The sequence below is a fragment of the Anopheles coluzzii genome, chromosome 2 (genome assembly GCF_943734685.1).
Source record: "Anopheles coluzzii chromosome 2, AcolN3, whole genome shotgun sequence".
NCBI lineage: Eukaryota > Metazoa > Arthropoda > Insecta > Diptera > Culicidae > Anopheles > Anopheles coluzzii.
Genome location: NC_064670.1, coordinates 105,334,842 through 105,357,419, shown reverse-complemented (window position 1 = coordinate 105,357,419; position 22,578 = coordinate 105,334,842). Strand labels below are relative to the sequence as shown.

At 47.1% G+C, this 22,578-nt stretch overlaps 3 protein-coding genes and 1 pseudogene across 3 annotated transcripts; all 4 read right to left on the bottom strand.

The window, feature by feature from the left end:
* Positions 1 to 428: 428 nt before the first annotated feature.
* LOC120953812 (uncharacterized) lies at positions 429 to 4,813 on the bottom strand (annotated as a pseudogene).
* Positions 4,814 to 4,909: 96 nt separating this feature from the next.
* On the bottom strand, positions 4,910 to 9,363 carry LOC120961433 (uncharacterized). Its single transcript, XM_049611178.1, has 10 exons — positions 9,087 to 9,363; positions 8,928 to 9,015; positions 8,267 to 8,853; positions 7,759 to 8,201; positions 7,412 to 7,700; positions 6,719 to 6,898; positions 6,570 to 6,657; positions 5,918 to 6,504; positions 5,410 to 5,852; positions 4,910 to 5,350 (listed from the first exon to the last, which is right to left on the bottom strand). Exons 1-10 carry the CDS (start codon positions 9,264 to 9,266, stop codon positions 5,059 to 5,061), a joined length of 3,177 nt encoding a protein of 1,058 aa, XP_049467135.1. The 5' UTR covers positions 9,267 to 9,363; the 3' UTR covers positions 4,910 to 5,058.
* Positions 9,364 to 9,605: 242 nt separating this feature from the next.
* On the bottom strand, positions 9,606 to 15,083 carry LOC120953811 (uncharacterized). Its single transcript, XM_040374075.2, has 9 exons — positions 14,840 to 15,083; positions 13,926 to 13,972; positions 13,686 to 13,858; positions 13,111 to 13,630; positions 12,713 to 13,042; positions 12,386 to 12,636; positions 11,857 to 12,318; positions 10,424 to 11,785; positions 9,606 to 10,351 (listed from the first exon to the last, which is right to left on the bottom strand). The coding sequence occupies exons 1-9, from the start codon at positions 14,890 to 14,892 to the stop codon at positions 9,692 to 9,694; spliced, it is 3,858 nt and encodes a 1,285-aa protein (XP_040230009.2). The 5' UTR covers positions 14,893 to 15,083; the 3' UTR covers positions 9,606 to 9,691.
* A 244-nt stretch (positions 15,084 to 15,327) lies between these two features.
* On the bottom strand, positions 15,328 to 20,939 carry LOC120953808 (uncharacterized). The gene is made up of 9 exons (XM_040374071.2): positions 20,622 to 20,939; positions 19,748 to 19,794; positions 19,488 to 19,660; positions 18,893 to 19,427; positions 18,501 to 18,830; positions 18,175 to 18,425; positions 17,641 to 18,102; positions 16,206 to 17,573; positions 15,328 to 16,138 (listed from the first exon to the last, which is right to left on the bottom strand). Exons 1-9 carry the CDS (start codon positions 20,669 to 20,671, stop codon positions 15,479 to 15,481), a joined length of 3,876 nt encoding a protein of 1,291 aa, XP_040230005.2. The 5' UTR covers positions 20,672 to 20,939; the 3' UTR covers positions 15,328 to 15,478.
* Positions 20,940 to 22,578: the final 1,639 nt, after the last annotated feature.

Genomic DNA, 22,578 nt, shown 5'->3' with positions numbered 1-22,578 from the left:
CACGAAAAAAAAGCCGGTCTATACAAAAATCATCCATTTGTTTATTCTATCGCTTTTTCAAACACAGTTTCTCGCGCCTGGTTAAATGTGTTGTGAGCCAATGTCGTACGGCACACGTTGGGTGGGCATGCTGTTGCTCACGCAAGAGAAGTATGCTCCCGCCAAGCGCGCAAAATGCTCTCAGACGCGATACGACATTAGAACCACTACATACGAGCATTGGCGTTGGCGTGCCGGTAAAATAAAATAGCTCGCGTAAAAGGGAATGGAGCAGCCGGGAAGGGTGTGTGCGTCACCGGCACAAATGTTGATTAGATAGGCATGCTGTGAACTTCGCTTGGCTCTATTTTCGGTGTGATGTAATACAGTGATGGACGTATTGTTGGACGCAGGATGTAAAAGTACATAATTTATTATCATTTATGAAAGCGTTTCAACACTCACTATTGAAGGAATTCCTTTTATCCACTTTACTAACGACAAGGTTCAAATGTTTTTCTGTTTCCTCTTTACTTCCAGTGAAATATGACACCTGTTTCCGCTTGCTTTTACCCTAATGAAGCAAATATTGATCGTACGCATTGCCCAAATGGCGTAGAATTCGATCCGGCGTGCACGGCGCCCCAAGCGGAATCCACTCCCGAGGCATGCCCGCATCCGTCCGAGCCGCATTGATAGCATTCCGCAGTGCAAACAGTACTACGACGGACATATTTACCGCCGGTTCGCCGGTAGCTTTGGAACGCTGTACGCCCGTCGGGTTGATGGTGTTCTGCAGCAGCCGGATCCGCAAATCGATTGGTATGTCTTTCGCTCCCGGTGGACGATAGTTCCAGGACCGGTTAGTAAGCAGCTCGCCCGTTGCTCGATCGTAGATGAGTGCTTCCGTTAGATAAAGACCCACGCCCATCATGAATGCTCCTTCGATTTGGCCGATTTCAATTTCGGGATTAAGCGTTTTGCCGGCATCTTCGAGTATGTCGACGCGCCGCAACAGCACACAACCGGTAAGTACGTCCAGTTCGATTTCGGCACAGCTTAACGCCCAGACGTTGTAAGATGGTAGCTTCACTCCGTTGTACATGGCCGTGGCGCAAAGGTCCACACCTTGTGAGTGACAGAGCTGGGTCAGCTTTTCCCAGGAAACGTCTGGATGCTGCTGTCTGACGGGGGCAATCCGTTCAAGCAGTGTCTCACACGCAATCAGCACTGACTGAAAGAAAGAAATTAAAAAAAGAGCGTCAAGAAAGGACCCATTTTAAGCGAAACATCAACTACGTACATGAGCCACGGCCTCGCTGGTAATGCTGGCCTGTGTGCAAAAGTCGTTCGGTGCTGTAAGATTGGTGGTCGGTTTGATTGCGATCTTCTCGACCGGAATGCCGAGCACCTTGGCCGCAACCTGCGCCGCACGCGTGTTAATGCCCTGACCCATCTCGATGCCACCGTGCGTAATGGCAACCGTGCCGTCGGTGTGATAGATAGAGACGAGCGCGTGCAGTGTTCCAAAGTAACCCACGGGATACTCCATCGGCACGATCGCGATGCCACGCTTACGCCAACGGTTTTCTAAATTAAACTGAGCGATCTCACCGTTCCTCCGATCGTACTCGATGTCCGCGAGGAAGGTTTGCAGCAGTGGTTTCATCGGGGAATCGTTTGGCATGTTTTGAAGCCGCACTGCCAGCGGATCACTCCTGGTGACGAACGCTATGTGCTCGATGATGGATTCGATCATGGCGTACGCTTCCGTTGATCCCGGCGCACGGCACCACGTGTTGCTGGCGGAATCGGTAAGAGCTGTTTTGGACACCACGGACCACACGTCCTTGTTGTAGCAATTGCCGTAATAGCCTTGCATAAAATCGGGTGCCTCATTGCTGTTGCATCCCGCATCGTGCAGGAACTCGTTGTGAAGACGAAGAATTCTTCCCTCGGGAGTTACTTCAGCTGTGTAGTTTGATACGACACCGTATCGCTTCCCAACCACGGCCATGTTTGTTTCGATCGTCATTACCAAACGCACTGGACGCTTCGTTAGATGGCATGCCAGCGCACAGGCACAGGCGACCTGAACAGCACGTGATGCCTTTCCACCGTATCCACCACCAATTCGGCGCACAGATACGTTTAGACTATTCTCTGGAACGCTTAGCATTTGCGATATAGCAATTTGAGTGAGAGTAATCGCTTGTGTAGCCGTGTGTACTTCCATGCCATCTTCCAGCGGCAGACAGACGCATGTTTGCGTTTCCATCGTGTAGTGATACTGCCCACCGGACTCATACGATCCGGAAACGTGGATCGCGGACTCCGGAATGGTAGCATCGTCGTAAGACTGTCCAGTGAATCCGTAATCGATGTTAACAACGCGATGTTAACAACTTGACCGTTGGAAGGATCGTCTCAGTTACGGTGTCGGTGGAATAGTGGATACACACTGTTTTCGCTGCTTTCTGGGCGGCTTCGAACGTGTCGGCTAACACCAATCCTACAGGTTGTCCGTGGTAAAGAATCTGTCCACTACAGAACACTTCCTCTACATTGGGACTAAACTCTGATTTTACGGGCATGAAATCGTTAACACCGGGGATGTCCTTTGCTGTGAAGAAAGCGATCACACCTGGAATTTGCTGTCATAGGGGGTGAAATTAAGGATCCCTTCTCATCGAGCCCTAAGTATACTTACCAAAGCTTCTTCCGCATCAAAGGAAGCTATGTTGGCGTGAACTTTAGTACCAAGCACGAAAGCAGCATACAGTTCCCCGGGCAAGGTGGGTAAATCGTTGATATACTTTGCTTCTCCTGAAGTTTGATACATTGCTTCAATTTTTGGGATCTTTTTAATTAGTGACCACTGTTCCTGTTGCTGATTTGTTTCATATTGTTGAGCTCCTGAAGAAATGGCACGGTTCAGCACTGATCCACCGGACTTGTACTCATTTTTCAGTGGAAAGCGCAATACTGAAGCAAATTGAAGCGTAAACTTGTAGAACAATGATAGGGCAAGATTTTTACGATACTCAGGAGCAGCATCCAGAAGCACCCAGTCGGGATTCAGCTCAGCGGCCAGTGTCTTGAGAGCACCTTGGATCGTTTCGTTGGTAATAAGGTTCTTACCCTTGAGGAACTCTTCCGTCTTGAGTGCATGGGTAAACTGAGGATCAATTCCACCGAAGCAAATGTTACTGGAGATGATCTCAGAACCCTCCAGCTTGATCAGGAACGCTCCGTTGACGTATGCGTGAGCGTTCTGAGCACGGGGCATGATCTTGAATGTGCGATAAACGTAGACGGATGGGTAGAGCGGAGGAAGGATAACATTGAGGAGCAGCTTTTTGTTCATATTCATGGTGACGTACTGGGACGGTCGGACGGTAGATGTCTTGCCTTGGGACTCCACTGAAATAGGGATGAGAATGTTTGATGAAGGAATGTTCCAATGTCCATTATAACAATTGTAAATACTCACAGATGGTCAGTGTCGCGTTGGCAGCCTCCAAGATCAAGTAGAGGTCGGAGGGGAACTCGTTGTGTTGGTTCTTGATGCTGAGGTTACCAGCGATGGTTCCAGTATTACGAACAGGCACGTTGGCAATCAAATCGATGTGACGAACCATGTGCTCGAAGTAGGAAAAGTTATTGTTTTGCTTTGCCGTGTTGGTCAACAGGTCCATCAGCTCCGTAAGCGAAGTTCCAGCTCCAACAGTAAGAGAGCTTCCAACCGAACTGGTCCGCAGCTCTTGGACAGCGTTGATATCGATGAAGACTTGAATTCCGTCGCTTCGACGGTACACACCGTGGGCAGTGTTACCTCCGATGAGCGTGTACGGCTTATCTCCAATGCTTTCGAAGATGGCAAAGATGTCGCTCACGTTGTACACCTTGTGCCACTCCTTTTGCTCCTCGAAGCTCAGATGGAGGCCTTTGTTGGGGTTAGTTTTTCCTGCCGCGGCACACTTGCCAGCACAGGCCGATCCGGTCTTGGGACAGATCTTGGTAAGATCCTCAATATCCTGGCACTTTGCCTTGAGCTTGGGATCAGCATCGACGGCCAGCGCCTTGAAGGCGTCCAGAATCGGTCGGTAGCCGGTACAGCGGCAGATGTTACCACCGAAAGAGTTCTCGATCTCCTCCATGGTGACCTTTCCCTTCTTCGCTTCCAGCAGACTGTACATGTTCATGACCATGCCAGGGGAGCAGTAGCCACACTGGGTACCGTTGAAGTGGGCCAGCAGCTTTTGGGTGGCATGGTAGCCCCGCTGCTTGTCACCAATACCCTCGACGGTGGTAATGTCCATGCCATGGCAGGCGAGAACAGGAAACAGGCACTGTTTTCGCAGAAGTGGAGATAAAATTAGTCACGTGGCCGTTATAGGGGCATGATTGGGAGAGTGTATTACCGAGTTGACAGCATAGGAAAAGACATCTCCGGTGACCGGATGTGCTCCGCTCAGATTGACGACGCAAGCACCGCAGCCTCCTTCAAGGCACATGAACTTGGTGCCACTGAGATGGGCATGGTTGCGGATGAAGGTGTTCAACGAAACATTGACGTTGATTTCAGTCGCTTGAACTAGACAATAAATGAATTGAAATATTGTAGAATGCGTTGGTGCTTCAACTTACCATTGAATAGTTTTCCATTTATTGTAAACACTACGGCCATTTTTGCTACCCGTCTCAATTCGGCCGCTTGCGAACTATAAATAACAAACCACAACAACACACAACTACTCCGAGCGACTTTCACTTTTCGACTGACGGCTGAGAGCAGTTCATCATGGTGCTTGGATTGGCCGAGAGCCGACTGTTACCCGCAATCTCATGTGGTCAGATAGTTGAGCGGCGCATTGTTGTGTCAGAGATAATTATTATCGACGCCTGAACGCACGGGCTGGGTAAAAGAGGCTGGGAAAATAATTTATCATGTTTACACGTGTATCCTTTATTTATTGGCATTTTTTTAATGCGAAATTGAATTATTCTATTAAGTTTTTACTGCTCATTTTTGAAATTTTACTGTACAAATAGCCAGTTATAATAATTTTGCTAAAATTAATTAGTCTTTTTCACAGTTGGCGTGTTCCGATTCCTTTTGCAAAGTGTTCTATACAACTTTCTTAATCCCGACCTAATGACGAATAAGATAGTCAGAAATACTGCTCCAATAAACAAGTAGACGTCCAAATTGTTGTACTGAACGAAGTTAAGGTCTTGCGCAGAAGATATGAGATGCTTTGCGCCATCGTGCCTGATGACGTATTCAACCCAAAATTTAGCTGTATCCATTGGCGCCAGGGGTTGATCTCTCATTCGACGGGAGATCGTCTTCAAGTTTGCGGCATAGCTGAAGGATAAATTATTTTGTTAGAAACTGTTGAAGTCAAGCTGAGCGATAACATATACCTTGGGTCACCGAGAACGGAGGTGATCGCTTTGCTGAACGTTTGTTCATTGAGCTCGGTATAGGTAACTCCGATACCCCAGCCCGATTGTTCCGCTCGTGCCATGTTCAGCAGTTGATCGCCGAAAATCGGAATGCCCACGATCGGCACACCGTGATAGATCGATTCGGTGCAACTCAGCAGACCACCGTGTGTAATGAACAGCTTGACGTTCGGGTGTGCCAGAATATCATCCTGAGGGAACCATTTTCCGATCAAGAACTTCTTCTTATCGACCACAAGTGTATCGTCGTCCCATTTCCAGATGATGTTTTGCTTAAGACTTGAGAGCACCTTAATGACGTCGTTTCGCTTTTGCTTGTCCATTTTGGATGGTTTAAGGTTAGATCCCATCGAAAAGTAGATAACCCCGTGCTCCGATTGTTCGATAAAGGATTTGATGTCCTTGGGAAGAAATAGAGACGGTTCGTAAGCGAAAGTGTTCAATGAGCGAGTGCTGTAAGACTTACCTCAGGAAGAGGATTCACTTTACGGTTGACATGGAACCCACCAATCTCAATCAGGTTTGGCAGATATGGTCGGGGGAAGCTCAAGCTGAAATGACTGTTGATCAACACGAGGGAGACTCCGTGGCGGCGCATCTCATCCAGTGAGCGAGTGGCGTTGGGAAAGTAGTGGTCATAATGCTTCTGATGTATCGGATTGCTCATAGCGCTGATTATGGTTCCATCAAACGCAGAAAATAGTACGTTACCGAGCCGTTGCCAGAAGTTCATCTTATCAGTAAAGCTTAACATCGGATGCGGCACGTACGATAAGGGCTGCGGGGAACCGGTGAGCGAATTTACCCACGGAGATGCACCGAACGGTGACATGCCGACAACTGGACAGTTGAACCGATCGGCAAAGCCAAGCAACGCATCATCTAGGAATATTTCTAGGATTACAAGATCGAACGTTTCGTCCGATTGCAGCAAGGCTTGAACTTCCGGTGATGAGAGCGTAGTGTTGGTGATTGCATTTGCGAAATTTCCAAGCTTTGTCATTTTCTGCACAATACTGTTATCGATGTTATCAAAGACTTTGTCCATTGCAGCTGAAATTGTGGTACAAAGAGAGTTAATATTTTTTCAATAGAAGAACATGGCTTCATTTGCGTACCTTCAAACAATCCTGTTTTGTAATCAATCTTTACATCGCGGTACGTCTTGGGAGCATTTTTAAGCGGAAACGGGCTCATCATTGTCACCTAAGATGGCGCGATAATATGAATGTATAGTAATTAAATCGTTAATTTACCAGTAGCTTACCTCGTGCCCATCTTGCGCCAACTCTTTCATGAGTGCAGAACCAAGAATCCAGTGCGATTTGGAGCTAGTAGGAAAGATGCCAAGAATTTTAGCTGATTCCACCACCACACTGTTGTGCCCTATCGCAAACACCAGGCATAGGAGTGCCACCGAGGCAACATTATTTTTGCCGCCTAGCATTTCGTATCACTCTAAAAATACACAGCGATCACCAGGTTCAATTGATGTTAATCATAGCACGGTCAACGTTGGACTGAAATCGAATCGACTGAACGAACATATACCATATGCGAGGAGTTTTTTTGGTGTTCGCTTCGTAATAATGATTACGCAGCGAATTCGAGAAATGTTGCATATCATCGCTGCCCTCATCCATCCCTTATCTCTAGACACGCGCCAGTGTGGCCCAAGTGTTGATTGTTATTGTGATTATCATTAGACTTTAAATTTACTCGAAGAGAGAGGTATGCATCCTTGTGTTGTAATGAATGGACGAAGGTGGATTGTCTCACAATCATTAATTATTTTCTTGCATTGTTATATTTTTTGTACATTTGTGGTTTTGTTTACAAAACTCTGGAGAGTTTAATACTTATATTTGTTACATTTTGAATCATTTTACCATAAAAAGTTTAAATGTGTCGTTAGGATTCAAATGTCGTTAGGCTAGTTTTTATGATTGTGTTAAAATTAATTCGTCTTTTTGACAGTTGAAGAGTTCCGATTCCTTTTACAAAGAGCTCTGTATAGCTTTCTAAAACTCAATCTAACAACGAACACGATCGTTAGAAACACTGCCACAATAAATAGGTAGACGTCCAAATTGTTGTACTGAACGAAATTAAGATCTTGCGCGGAAGATATGAGATGCTTTGCGCCATCGTGCCTGAGGACGTACTCAACCCAAAATTTAGCTGTATCCATTGGTGCCAGGGGTTGATCTCTCATTCGACGGGAAATCGTCTTGACGTTTGCAGCATAACTGAAATATAAAATCTTAGTTCGAAACTGTTCAAGTCAAGTTGAACGATAACACATACCTTGGGTCACCGAGAACGGTGGTGATCGCTTTGCTGAACGTTTGTTCGTTGAGCTCGGTGTAGGTAACTCCGATACCCCAGCCTGACTGTTCCGCTCGTGCCATGTTCAGCAGTTGATCGCCGAAAATCGGAATGCCCACGATCGGCACACCGTGATAGATCGATTCGGTGCAACTCAGCAGACCACCGTGTGTAATGAACAGCTTGACGTTCGGGTGTGCCAGGATATCGTCCTGAGGGAACCATTTTCCGATCAAGAACTTCTTCTTATTGACCACAAGTGTATCGTCGTCCCATTTCCAGATGATGTTTTGCTTAAGACTTGAGAACACCTTAATGACGTCGTTTCGCTTTTGCTTGTCCATTTTGGATGGTTTAAGGTTAGATCCCATCGAAAAGTAGATAACCCCGTGCTCCGATTGTTCGATAAAGGATTTGATGTCCTTGGGAAGAAATAGAGACGGTTCGTAAGCGAAAGTGTTCAATGAGCGTATGCTGTAAGACTTACCTCAGGAAGAGGGTTCACTTTACGATTGACATGGAACCCACCGACCTCGATCAGGTTTGGCAGATATGGTCGGGGGAAGCTCAAGCTGAAATGACTGTTGATCAACACGAGGGAGACTCCGTGGCGGCGCATCTCATCCAGTGAGCGAGTGGCGTTGGGAAAGTAGTGGTTGTAATGTCTCTGCTGTATTGGATTGCACATGGCAGTGAGTAGGGTTTCATCAAACGCAGTAAATAGTACGTTACCGAGCCGTTGCCAGAAGTTCATCTTATCAGTAAAACTTGACATTGGATGCGGTACATACGATAAGGGCTGCGGAGAACCGGTGAGCGAATTCACCCACGAGGAAGCACCAAAAGTTGACATGCCGACAACTGGACAATTGAATCGATCGGCAAAGCCAAGCAATGCATCGTCTAGGAATATTTCTAGGATCAGTAGATCAAAAGTCTCGTCAGAATGTATCAGTGCTTGAACTTCCGGTGATGAGAGCGTAGTGTTGGTGATTTCATTCACAAAAGTCCCTAGCTCCATCATTTTCTCCACAATACTGTCATCGATTTTCTCGAACACTTCATCCATTATATCTGAAAGCGAGGTGCAACATGAAAATGATGAATTTATAAACTTTTAATTCAAAAGAATTGTCACGTGCTCGTACCATCAAACAGATTCGTGTTGTATGCAATGTTAACATCCCGGTACGTCTTGGGAGCATTTTTCAATGGGAACGGGCTTATCATTGTTACCTAAAAATTGTCACACGATAAACAAAACACTTAATCACATAAGTCCACTTTGATCCGTTGATAGACTTTACCTCGTGTCCATCTTGAGCCAACTCTTTCAAGAGCGAAGAACCAAGAATCCAGTGCGATTTGGAGGCGGTGGGGAAGATGCCAAGAATTTTGGCCGATTCCACCTCTAAACGATTGTTCCCTATCACAAATACCAGGCATAGGAATGCCACCGCGGCAACATTATTTTTGGTACGTATCATTTCGTATCACACAACGGCCACTAGGTTCAATTGATGTTAATCATAGCACGGTCAACGCTAGACTGAATCGAATCGACCGAACGAGCAGGCACAATCTGTGAAGAGTTGGTGTTTTTCGCTGCGTAATGATGAGTGTGTAGTAGTGTTGAGACTTATTGCAAATCATCGCTGTGTTTATCCATTTTTTTATCTCAAAGCGTCGGTGCGACTCAAACGTTGATTGTCATTCTGATTATCTCTAGACATTGGCAGATACTTGAAGATTAGAGTGATTCATTGTTGAGAATGTTGAGGCGTGAGATCAGATTACAGTAATATTTGATCGGTGTAGATCGTATTTATTAATTTAAAAAAATATTTCAGCATTATCCAGGATTTTATATCCCTCCACCAATTAATTGATTAATTCTGCTTAAGGATGCGTTCTATTTAAGCTTGTACTGCTCGTAGGCGTTAGACGCTTTGAGGAAAATTTGATCCGGAGTTGATGCTGATCCGAGCGCAATCCAATCATCCGGCCGTCCGGCATCCTTCTGCGCTGAACGCAAGGCATATCGCAGTGCAAACACCACCACAATGGCCATGGTTAAGGCTGGCTCACCGGTTGCCTTCGATCGTAACACCCCGTACGGATTATCACCGGTCTGTATGAGCCGAATGCGGAAATCCACCGGTATGTCCTTCGCGCCCGGTGGCTTATAGTTCCAGGAACGGTTCGTTAGCAGCGCACCGTTGCTCATATCGTAGACGAGGACCTCCGTTAGCCAATAGCCGACCCCCATCACGAACGCTCCCTCGATCTGGCCGACATCAATGCCTGGACTGATGCTTTCGCCCGTATCCTCGAGAATATCTACGCGCGAAAGCTTTATCTGCCCGGTAAGTACATCGATCTCCACCTCGGCGCAACTCAACCCCCAGATGCTGTATGGCTTAAGATCGGACTTTTTGTATTGATAAAGAACGCTTAGATCGATGTCGCGAGCGTAACACGTCTGGGTGATCTTTTCCCATGGGGCAGCTTTAAGCTCGTCTTTGACGGGTTGCAGGCGAGTGTTAAGTATTTCGCACGCCTTTTTAATGGCCTGGAAAGGTGTAATTAAAACGCTTGTGAATTAGGATGAGAGCTAAAAAGAAGAATTCCGGTTTGTACTCACATAACATACGACCTCGCTAGTCATACTTCCTCCAGTCATTGCGGCGTTCGGGGACGTCATGCTGGTGGTAGGTTTGATGGCAATTTTCTCCAACGGAATACCCAGTGTAAAGGCTGCAACCTGTGCCGCCTTGGTGTTAATTCCCTGTCCAATCTCTATACCCCCGTGGCTGATCGCTACCGTTCCATCCTTCGCGTAAATGGACACTTGTGCATGTAGAGCACCGTAATGTACCAATGGGAACTGCATCGGAACCATGGCGATGCCGCGCTTACGCCAGCGATTTTTCGCATTAAATTCGTCCACTGCTTGCTTCCGCTTATCGAACTCCACATCCTTACGGAACTGAGGCATCAACGTAACCAGCTTGCTGCCGGCCGGCATATTCGATAGCCGGACCTGCATCGGATCGACCCCAGTGATCCAGGCGATGTGTTCCATGATTGTTTCAACCATGGCAATGCCTTCGGTAGTGGCCGGGGCCCGCATCCAGGTGTTGGAAGGTGCATCGGTAAGAACGGAACTGCCTTCCACCTTCCACGCGCTGGAATTGTACGACAGTCCGAACACTACCTTTGCATCATCGACAACGTTTTCGTTCAGATTGCAGCCGTAGTCTTGCATGAAGTTGTTGGCAAGCTTTAGTATCTTGCCCTTGCTATCAACCTCTACCTGATAGTTGCTGACGCAGCTGTACCGCTTGCCGATCGTGCTCATGTTGGCCTCAATGGTCATGATGAACCGTACCGGTCGTCGGGTAAGATGGGCTGCCAAAGCGCACGCACAAGCTATGTGAGAGGAACGCGTTAGCTTTGCACCAAAGCCACCGCCCAAGCGACGCACGGTTAGGTTGAGACTGTTTTCCGGCACATTGAGTGCAGCAGCGATCGCAACCTGCACCAGATCGATAAATTGCGTTGCCGCGTAGACGTCCATACCATTTTCCATCGGCACACAGACACACGTTTGGGGCTCGAGCGTGTAGTGGTACTGTCCTGCTAGTTCAAGGGTTCCTTGCAGTTTTTTCGACACTTGAACGTCTACCTGTTGGCTGGTGCGGCTACTGGCCGGTTGGCTTACAATCCGTTCTTTGGATCGATGGGTCAACACCGCCTTAATTGTGGGGCAGATTGGTTCGTCGGAGATACGTTCGTAAATGATGTTCACCTGCTTGGCAGCACGTACTGCTTGATCGAACCGCTCGGCCACGATCACTCCAACCGGCTGGCCGTGGAACAGTACGCGTCCACTGCAGAATATCTCCTCCACGTCTGGGAAGTAGAAGTGCATACCGTCGGACATGAAGTTGTTCACTCCCGGGATGTGTTTCGCCGAGTAGAACGCTACCACACCGGGCAGTTTCTGTAAAAAAATGGGTGGTATGTGGGAATAAAACATGGGTTTAATATGGTGTTTAATGTTTTTATCCATACCAATGCTTCCGTAGGATCAATCTTGCCGATGGTTGAGTTCAGTTGCGTTGCAACAACAAATGCGGCATACAGCTCCCCAGGAAATGGTGGAAAATCGTTTGTGTACTTCGCTTCACCGGAAGTCTGGGCCAGCCCCTCCAGCTTTGGGACGTATTTCGTTACGGGCCAGTTTTTCTTGTTCGTATCGTAGTACTGCTGTCCGGACGATAGGGGGCGCTGAAGCATAGCGGATCCTGATCGGAATCGAGGATCAAGCGGAACATTGTTATCCGTCGCTACGCTAAGCAGAAACTTGTAGAAGAGAGAAACTGCAAGACCGCTACGATATTCGGCTGAAGCGTCCGGTAGGATCCAGTCAGATTGTACCTCCGATGCAAGTGTGTTGATCGCTTGCTGGATGGTGGTGTTATTGAAAAGCTGTTTACCAGCAAGCAATTTTTCCGTGCGAGAGGCGTGTGTAAACTGTCGAATAAGATGCATTGCATGTGAGTGCGCTTGTTAAAGGAAGATTTATTGTAATGCATCTTACTTTAGGATTGATACCGCCGAAGCAGAGTGTAGCCGACTTGACAATCATTTTATCGCTGGCCATTCGTAGTAGAAACGCTGCATTGACGTAAGCGTGAGCGTTTTGAGCACGTGGTGCCACCCTGTACGATCGGAAAGCCGTGTTGAACGAGTCAGTAAGGGGAAGTGATACAACTTTCAGCAACTTCTTCGTCAGGTCCATCTGTGAATATTCCTGCGCAGTTTTTGCCTGGTACGTTGCCAGAGAGTCAGCTTTTGAAATGAATTAATAAAAGGCAATAGTTTGAGCGATTGTTACCTTTTCAGTAACTTCTGCTGTGTACCTTACCGACAATTAATTTTGCTCCAATAGCTTCTAGTAGAATGTAAACATCGGATGGAAACTGTGGGTATTGATTCTTGAGGGTCAGATTGCCTGCAATCGTTCCAGCATTTCGTACTGCAGGGTTTGCAATCAGCCGCAAGTGTCGAGCAATTTCTCCACAGTATCTAAAGTTTGGTCGTTTTTTGGCGGTTTTATCCAGTATCTCAATGAACTCGGTCAGTGTAACGTTTGCTCCGACGATCAGCTCTCCTGTTCGCAGGAAGTAGTTGCGAAGTTCCTCTACTGAGGTAATGTCGATGAACACTTTCAGAGACTCACTACGCCGGTAGACACCTGTGACAAATCGATTGAATTATTCATTTAGTTTAACTTGAATCTTCCACAATTTTCTGACGGTTTACCGTGTGCTGTATTTCCTGCCAGCAGCATATATGGCCGTGTTCCAATCTTACTAAAGATGGCAAATATTTCCGCCAGTGTATAAACCTTATGCCACTCTCGATCATCCCCAGCCACAAGGTGCACGGGGCGTCCCGGTTCGATGAGACTGGCCGCCACGGGGCACTTGGCCGAGCAGGCGGTGTTCGTTTTCGGACAAATCTTAAGCTCCTCAATGTCAGGCAGCTCTTGCTCGGACACCGACGCAAGGGACTTGAACGCATCGAGAATCGGGCGATAGCCGGTACAACGACATATATTTCCACCCAGCGCATTCTCAACGTCCTCCATCGAAACAGCTCCCTGCTTCGATTTCATCAAGCTGTACATGGTCATGACCATGCCGGGTGAGCAATAGCCACACTGGCTTCCGTTCATGTGTGCCAAACGCTCCTGTATCGGGTGGTAACCGTCGCGTTTGTTGCCGAGACTCTCGACAGTTTTGACGTCCAAACCATGGCAAGCGAAGACGGGCAAAAGGCACTAGGTAGAATTCGTTAGAGTACTGCCCACTAGGTTATTTGTGGAGTTAACTTACCGAGTTCGCGGACCAGGATTTAGTTTCCTTTGTAACGGGATGGAGCCCGGATACGTTCACGATGCACGCACCGCATCCTCCTTCAAGACACATGAACTTAGAACCGGACAGGTGTGCATGGTTTCGTATAAACGTATTTAACGAAGTGTCCAATGAAAGGTTCTCAGTTTTGGCTGTAGGTATTTGGATTTGGTGTTTAAGTTTGCATTACATTTTAATTTGCATTTTAGTATCCATTACCTGTGTAAGCAATCCCATTAATGGTGAACGTTACTTCAGAAAGGGGACTAAAAATAGATACAGTGAAAAGATTCATCAGCACTGGAACGTTAGGAACCAGATAAAACGCTCAAGAAACGGGATTTTCTAACGACGAAAGCCATAAAACCCTTCCACCAAGATCGTATGCAAAATATTGCGTATAGCTCACCAACAAGTTTTGGCCACGAATGCGAGAATGAAGATAAAGCAAATGAAATGTCAACGTTTGAAAAAGAATCGATCATTAAAAAAACATAAATAACCAGTTTTTTCGGAATAGAATCAGTGAGAACACGTCCGAGTGAAAGGAGGAGCGTTTAAGAATGAGGAGAGATAGGTAAAGAAATTAAGTACAAAAGAGATCCAGTGTGAAGATCGTTAAGAACGAACATCAGTGGAATGAGATATGTGGAGGAGAAATGAAATATCACTTCAATTTACGGTAGATAAAATGCGTATTTTATATTACGGTCGTCTTAAGTTGTTAAAATTAGTGTTTTTTTTTAATTATTAAAACATATAACTATTGTATTTGAACATGATGTTATATACTTGCGGACAATTTACAAAAATGTTCGAATATTTTCCTAAATAATGGTTTACAATTCACTCTTTTCGCACAGATATCTAAATGATTAATCAAAATTAGTTAGGTGCAAGGACCACATCAGCATAAAGTTTTTGGTTTTCTACACATGAAATCTGATTGTATCGCTTTGATTACCCAGTATTCAACATATAAAAGAACAAAGTCAGATGTAATATTATTACTTGTAATCATACTATCTTCACGATATAAAAACCCAGTTAACATTATTCATATCAATCTAATTTTTGTCATAAAACATTCGTTTTTGAACCTACACCACATATATTACTGTAACGGGTACTACCTTTCAACTGAGCTCGAGTTACTCCAAAGATACGTTCCAATTGATGAAAGCATCTTAAACTGCTTTTCCGTACACCAAACTCTGTAAGAATGATAACCACAAATGAAGACACACTACCGTCCAAGTCTAACGATCAACAGCGACTGACTGTAGATTTCGGTTACCATCGGTTTGCCGTTGCAGATCGAGATCCATTTTTTGCACGATCAACCCTTTTGGTTCTATCTTGTGGCATCGTTAGTGTGTTGCTTTTTTGGCAAATAATACATTATTAAAAAAAATCAATTGATGAATATTTATAACCGTAGCTTCTAATTTTAACATGGTCATCATAAATGCTGAGGTATTTTTAATAATTTTAATTTTTGAATTATGGTCCTCAATGAAGTAGTACACTGATACAGGGTTGTCAAACCTCAGCCATCGGATTACGACGATTCAGGTATGAAATAATTTCGTAAATTAAATTAGGCGTGAAACGCATGGTATACACATGTTTAAATGATAATGTTTATTGCATTTTTTCTCTTTGCAAAAATATAACGTAGAGATGTATAGAATGTATACTCATAAATGAATATTCAATATCAATATCCAGCACCATATGTCATGTAAAATAGGGAAATCACTATCTTGATGTTAATTCAGTTTGTACTGTTCGATCGAATTTCCGGCAAGCAGATGTACTTGATCCGGCGTGGACGCGGTACCCATCGAGATCCAATCGTCCGCCAGTCCCGCATCCTTTCGTGCGGAACGAAGCGCGTTGCGCAGTGCAAACAGTACCACGATCGACATATTCAGCGCCGGTTCACCGGTTGCCTTGGACCGGAGCACACCGGCCGGATTGGAGCTCTTCTGCAGGAAGCGCACGCGGAAGTCGACCGGAATGTCCTTCGCACCTGGCGGCTTGTACGTCCAGGTACGGTTCGTTAGCAAGGCACCGTCCTCAGCATTGTATACCAACGCTTCAGTCAGCCAGTACCCGACACCCATAATGAACGCACCCTCAATTTGTCCAACGTCAATGCCGGGACTCAAGCTTTCTCCAGTATCCTCCAGTATGTCGACACGGCGCAGCTGCACATTGCCCGTGAGCACATCCACCTCCACCTCGGCACAGCTTAAGCCCCAGATGATGTAAGGCTTCAGCTCGGTCGCACGGTACTGATAGGTAGCGCACAGGTCCACATTGCCTGCGTAACAGAGCTGGGTAACGGTTTCCCACGGTGCGTCCTTATGCGCATCGCGAACCGGTTTGATGCGTTCGAGCAGTATCTCACACGCTTTCTTGACGGCCTGTAAAACAGAAGATCAGATTAGATACGCTTAACGCAACGGGCTTACTTGCACACCAAACACTTACATAGCACACGGCCTCACTGGTCATACTGCCACCGGTGACGATGGCGTTAGGCGAAGTCAAACTCGTCGTCGGCTTGATGCTGATCTTCTCCAGCGGCAGTCCGAGCACGTAGGCCGCCACCTGGGCCGCCTTCGTGTTCATGCCCTGGCCCATCTCGATGCCACCGTGCGTTACCGAAACGGATCCATCCCCGGCATGGATCGCTACGAGCGCATGCAACGCACCGAAGTACCCGAGCGGATAGCGCATCAGCGAAATGGCGATGCCACGCTTGCGCCACCGATTGTCCACATTGAACTGGTCGATCGCTGCCTTCCGCTGGTTGTACTCCACGTCCGCGCGGAACTGTGGCAGCAGCTCCCGCATCTTGCTACCCTCGGGCATGTTGGCCAGCCGCAGCTCGAGCGGATCCAGTCCCAGCTCCCACGCGACGTGCTCCATAATGTTCTCAATCATCGCGATGCCCTCCGTTGTGCCCGGTGCCCGGCACCAGGTATTGCTCGGTGCATCCGTTTTGGCCGCCTTGCCCACCACCTTCCACGTCTTGGTGTCGTAGCAGTTGTTAAAGAACTCGGACGTCGCCTCGCCGACCGATTCGTTCAGCGACGCGCCATAATCCTGCATGTAGTTGTTGGTCAGCTTCACGAACCGGCCGTTACTCTCCACGTCCACCTCGTAGTCGGCGATGCAGCCGTACCGCTTGCCGATCGAGCTCATGTTCGACTCGATCGTCAGCACGAACCGCACGGGTCGATTCTGCAGATGGGCGGCCAATGCGCAGGCACAAGCGATCTGTCCGGCGCGTGAAATCTTCGAACCGTAGCCACCGCCCAGCCGGCGGACGGTAAAGTTGAGGCTGTTCTCCGGCACCTTCAGCATCGATGCAATCGCCACCTGACACAAGTCGACCCACTGCGTTGAGCTGTGTACATCCATACCGTCCTCGATCGGTACGCACACGCAGGTTTGCGTCTCCATCGTGTAGTGGTACTGGCCGGCCATTTCGAACCGTCCCGTTACCTTCCGGGCGGCCGACACCTTCACGCGGTAGCTCGATCCGCGGCGCGTTGTTGTGACGGGTTCGTCGAAGATGCGCGTCTTGGTTTGATTGTCGACGAGGGATTTGAGCGTTGGATAGATGGGTTGCGGCTGCGTGATGCGTTCGTACAGAATGTTCACTAGGGTGGCAGCGTGATTGGCCTGGTTGAACGTTTCTGCCACGATCACACCGACGGGCTGGCCGTGGTACAGAACCTCACCGCTGCAGAAGATCTCTTCCACCTCCTGGTTGCCGAGGCTGGCGGGCATGAAGTTGTTCGTGCCGGGGATGTCTTTCGCGGAGTAGAAAGCAACCACGCCGGGATATTTCTGTGAGGGAAAGGACAACTTAAGAATTCTTTCCATACTCCAAAAAGACCACTCTTCACACACTTACCAACGCATCGGTGGCATCTATTTTGCCGATGCGCGTGTGGGGCTTGGTAGCGATCACAAACGCGGCATACAGCTCCCCGGGCTGGACTGGCAAATCGTTGGTAAACTTAGCCTCGCCCGATGTTTGCGCGAGTGCCTCAATTTTGGGAATGTTCTTCGTGAGGGGCCAGTTACGCTCGTAAGTGTCGAACGACTGCTGGCCGGAGGAGAGTGGTCGCTCCAGGACGGTACCGCCAGAACGGAAGGACGGTTTCACCAGCACGGTGCCGTCCGGGGCTACATTCAGCAGGTATTTATAATACAGTGCCATTGCCAGGTTCTTACGATACTCGGACGATGCATCCGGTAGGACCCAATCGGGACGGATCTCGTTGCTCAGCTGGTTCATTGTGGCTTGGATCGTTTCTGCATCGAACAGGTTCTTGCCCACAAGGAATGATTCCGTCGCCGTGGCATGGGTGAACTGTTTGCGAGGGGAAGACGTCCTGAGTGTTCTGAGATTGTTTGGAGCTTTCCAAAGTAAAAAGTGCCTTACCTCTGGATTGATTCCACCGAAGCAGATACGGATCGACTCCACCGTCACACCGTCCTCAGCGAACTTGGTCAGAAAGGCACCGTTGACGTACGCGTGGGCATTCTGCGATCGTGGCATCACCTTGAACGATCGGAAGACATAGTGCGTGTCATCGAGCGCTGGCAGAGTGACCGATTTTAGCAGCTTTTTCTGCATATCAAGCTGGACGAACTCGGACGGCGATATGAGGCTCGTTTTTCCGCCCGCTTCAACTGAAGGAACAAATTACATTGATTAAATTACAGTAACATCTTTTCTGAAGAACGTCTTTGAAAAAAGCAGCTCACCCAGTGTCAGCTTGGCACCGACCGCCTCCAAAATCAGATACATATCCGACGGGAACTCGTGGTGCTGGTTCTTAATGCTCAAGTTGCCCGCGATAGTGCCAGCACTGCGTACCGGCACGTTGGCAATTAGATCGATGTGCTTCTCGAGCTGCTTGCAGTAGGCAAAGTTTGGACTTTTGTTTGCCGCGGTGTCCAGTATTTGCATAAACTCCGTCAGCGACACACTAGCACCCACCACCAGCTCGCTGTTGCTTACCGAGTGCGTGTGCAGCTCCTCAACTGCATTGATGTCGATAAACACCTGCAGCGATGGACTACGTCGATAGACACCTGTTCAAACAGATATGCTAATTAGAGTCGTTGTAAGCTACAAGTAGATATTCCTTACTCACCGTGCGCCGTATTGCCCGCGACCAGCATGTACGGTTTGGTGCCAATCTTCTCAAAGATCGCAAAGATGTCGGCTACCTGCGACACCCGGTGCCATTCCTTCGCATCTTCAAACACCAACCGCACCGGACGCTTCGCTTCGGCACGATCCCGCGCCGACGGGCACTTGCCCGCACACGCACTGCCCGTTTTGGGGCACGTCTTGGTCAGATCTTCAATATCCTGACAGGCATCGAGCAGCTTCTCATCGGCATCGACTGCCAGCGATTTAAACGCATCCAGTATGGGCCGATACCCGGTACAGCGGCAGATATTGCCACCGAACGCATTTTCAACGTCTTCCATCGAGATGGCGCCGCGGTTCGCTTCCATCAGGCTGTACATGTTCATGACCATACCGGGAGAGCAGTAGCCACACTGCGTCCCATTCAGATGCGCCAACCGTTGCTGGATCGGATGGTAGCCATCCTTGCGGTTGCCAATTCCTTCCACCGTTAGCACATCCAGCCCGTGACATGCGTAGATCGGGAACAGGCACTAAAAGCGAAGCTCTTATTGTAATCAAATTTGCTTGTGAATGATACACCGAAAGCCTACCGAATTGACTGCCCATGATTTCTTCTCCTTGGTGACCGGATGCAGCCCGTTCACGTTGACGACGCAGGCACCGCAGCCACCCTCGAGGCACATGAACTTGGTACCGGTCAGCTGGGCATGGTTGCGGATGAACGTGTTCAGCGACGTATCGACCGAAATCTTACCCGCATCAACTGCAAACAAGATTCAAGATCGTTCAGTCAGACACGTTCACTCACATATCGCATCTTTTCCCAGCGCAAATTGCACAACGCACTTACCGGTGTAGGGCTTGCCGTTGATTGTAAAGGTGACTTCCGTTAGGGGGCTGAGGGAAAAAATGACCCACAACAAAACCTATCATTATATGTCCATTGCGCATTGATTGCCGTTGATAAGGGGGAGAGTGCGTTGAAGTGGCGCAGCCAAAGAGTGTAGCATTTTTTTACAATATTTTGTACTTCACTATAGAGTGTTTGATAGGAAGCTGGTAATGCAGTTCGTGACATGATCGGTGCACTATGACGTATCTGCCATATAAGCAGAGCAGGATCTAGTCGTCTGTGCAAAATTGCTATCTATCCGCCGCTATTTCTCGGTCGCTTAACGACGCTTGTCACGTCGCCGGACGAGATTTATGGGCCGGGCGATGAATGCAACAAGTAGGAAAAAAAATGTGCACAAACAACCGCAATCACGCAATTCCGTGTTCCACCAGGTTGTTGTCGTGCATGTTTTTTTTTCTCTTTAAACATGTTCAATAGCTCAGCAACAGATGCAAAAAAACGACCCCAAAAAAGATATGACGAATGGAAGAGCATAACAAAACATAAAAAACACACACACTCCGACACAATCCAACAATAGCTCTCACACGCCAATTTTCGCGTCATGCTAAAGGGTGATTGTGTACATGGTGGTACGGTTGGATTCGGGCTTGAAACCGGTCTCAAGAACTGCTGCTGTTTTTTTCTGCCACACTCTCGGCGTGCGGATGAGTGTAATGGATAGAAACGAGATGGTGTAGTATGATGGATTGCACGGTTCGCAAACATGATTGGATGGTAGTTTCGGGGCACAAAGCCACCACACACACACACATACACACGCACACTTTTGGCTAGGAATTTGGAGTTTCACAGCAACATCCCTTACCTATCGTCTTCCGAACTTCCCCAAATGTAGCTACCGAGTGTTGAGAACATTGCCTTAATTTAACCCCTTTTTTAGGACACTTTGTGTAGAATTGCTGTAAAATGCGAAAGTTGTGAAATTGTCCGCTTCAAGGACAAACAGCAATAGGAGAGTAAAATGACTACGAAGCACTAGAAGAAGAAACACTAAAAGAACTGGACAAAAAAAACGCTTAACAAAACACGAGGGACCGACGCTGGGCACGTTCCTCTCACTACGACTGATCGTGAGCGAGTGATGATCACATCGCGCAAAAAGGGTTTAGGTGCTGCGTTGATAGAGCGAGAGAGAGTCAAGATTTGCGCGAACGCGTACGCGTGAGGTTCTTGTTGCGCGAGTCGCGAGAGTAGACAGTTCCAGTGGACGCAGTCTCGTGTTTGTTTTAAAGGGTCGCGATGTGCTGTGTGACACTAATCAGGAACGAGGTGAAACATTGCACGCACCTTTATTTTCGATGGCTTTTGAAAGAGACCTGTACATCTGAAAGCTGCAAATTTAGTTTCATAGGATACACAAAATATTCATGTTTCGATAATCATTCAAGTAACATAGAATGGTATTGTATTTAAAAGGAAGTATTAAAAATCTATCTTTCGTTTGCATTAAGTACCACTGGGTGAAGAAATTAATGAATGGTTCTCTCTCTTGCAAGCTGCAGTTCTCACCTCGCTAGAAGCATGATTGCAATGCACTCGACCCTCCCTGCCCTCTCCCAACATGATAATAACCGGTTACAACAGCTGAGACGATGCAGTTTGCTTGATGGCCTTATCAGCTGTTTGTAAAGAAAAAGATGAATCATTTCTATATAGAAAAGCCATTTTGCGGGTTCACTTTCCGATTCCATGCCAGACTGCTCGGTAATGTTGCTTGATTAGGTGTGCTCATCGATCGATCGAACACATCAAAGAAAGTAATTGCATGGTTTGGTGCAATAATGCTCTTTAGTACACTGTGTACCGGTAGAAATTAGTTTAAAAAAGCAAATGCAATCAATTCTGATTGCTTTAATGACATTGTTATGACGACTTTAGGGATGGAACCTTATGATCACTCCTAAACACTAGTGCATGTTGCATGCTGATTGATTTTTTTAATTGAAAAAGGAATTAGGGAGTCACCATCCTTAATTTCAAATTTAATTGCTAATTTACGTTAATCTGTAGTTTTTACGTCAAATCATCAAATATGAAATCAATTTTATGCCGTTACTCAGAGAGCTATAACATGCACCCGCAACATGTAAATGGAGTTAAATTATCCATCATCTTTTTTGCTATATATTTACTAATCCAGGCGGCACACGTACGGGTTGTGAGGTCATCCTTAGACCCTACAAGATTTGAACCCAGGATGGGTATAGTTGCAGAGTCGTGCGTGTAACGATTTCACCAAGAGACCGGTCCATCTATACCGTTGATTTATGTCAATTTAAAGAAGTTATACCTGCCCGATATCTATTATCTGTACATTGAAGTTACAACTTACCGTGGTGATAATTGAGGCATGAAATACATTTTGAAGACATGTTCAAACATTTCTTTCTAAATTCCTTTCCAAATCAAAACACGCACCACAGGTATGTTATTGTTCCGACGAATTCGTTCATCCTGGCTAATGCTCCCGCATCAATCCTCTCGGGTGAGCTTGTTTTGGTTTTGTTGCCGTTGTTGAATTTATTTTCTCACATGCAAAAAAAAAGAATGAATCATCCTTACTAATAGTACATTATTATTACACGGTTTTGGTTTTCATTCACTTCATAAAAATGCCGCTAAATGCGACGTTGTCCTTTGCGGGTTGTTGCCCTGAACGGCACCTGACTGACTGACTTGACTGACTGACTATTCCTTCTGTTCCTGGCTGCGACCACAACAGTTCCTTCCATTCCTTGGAGCGTTTTTCCACCTTTTGTTGT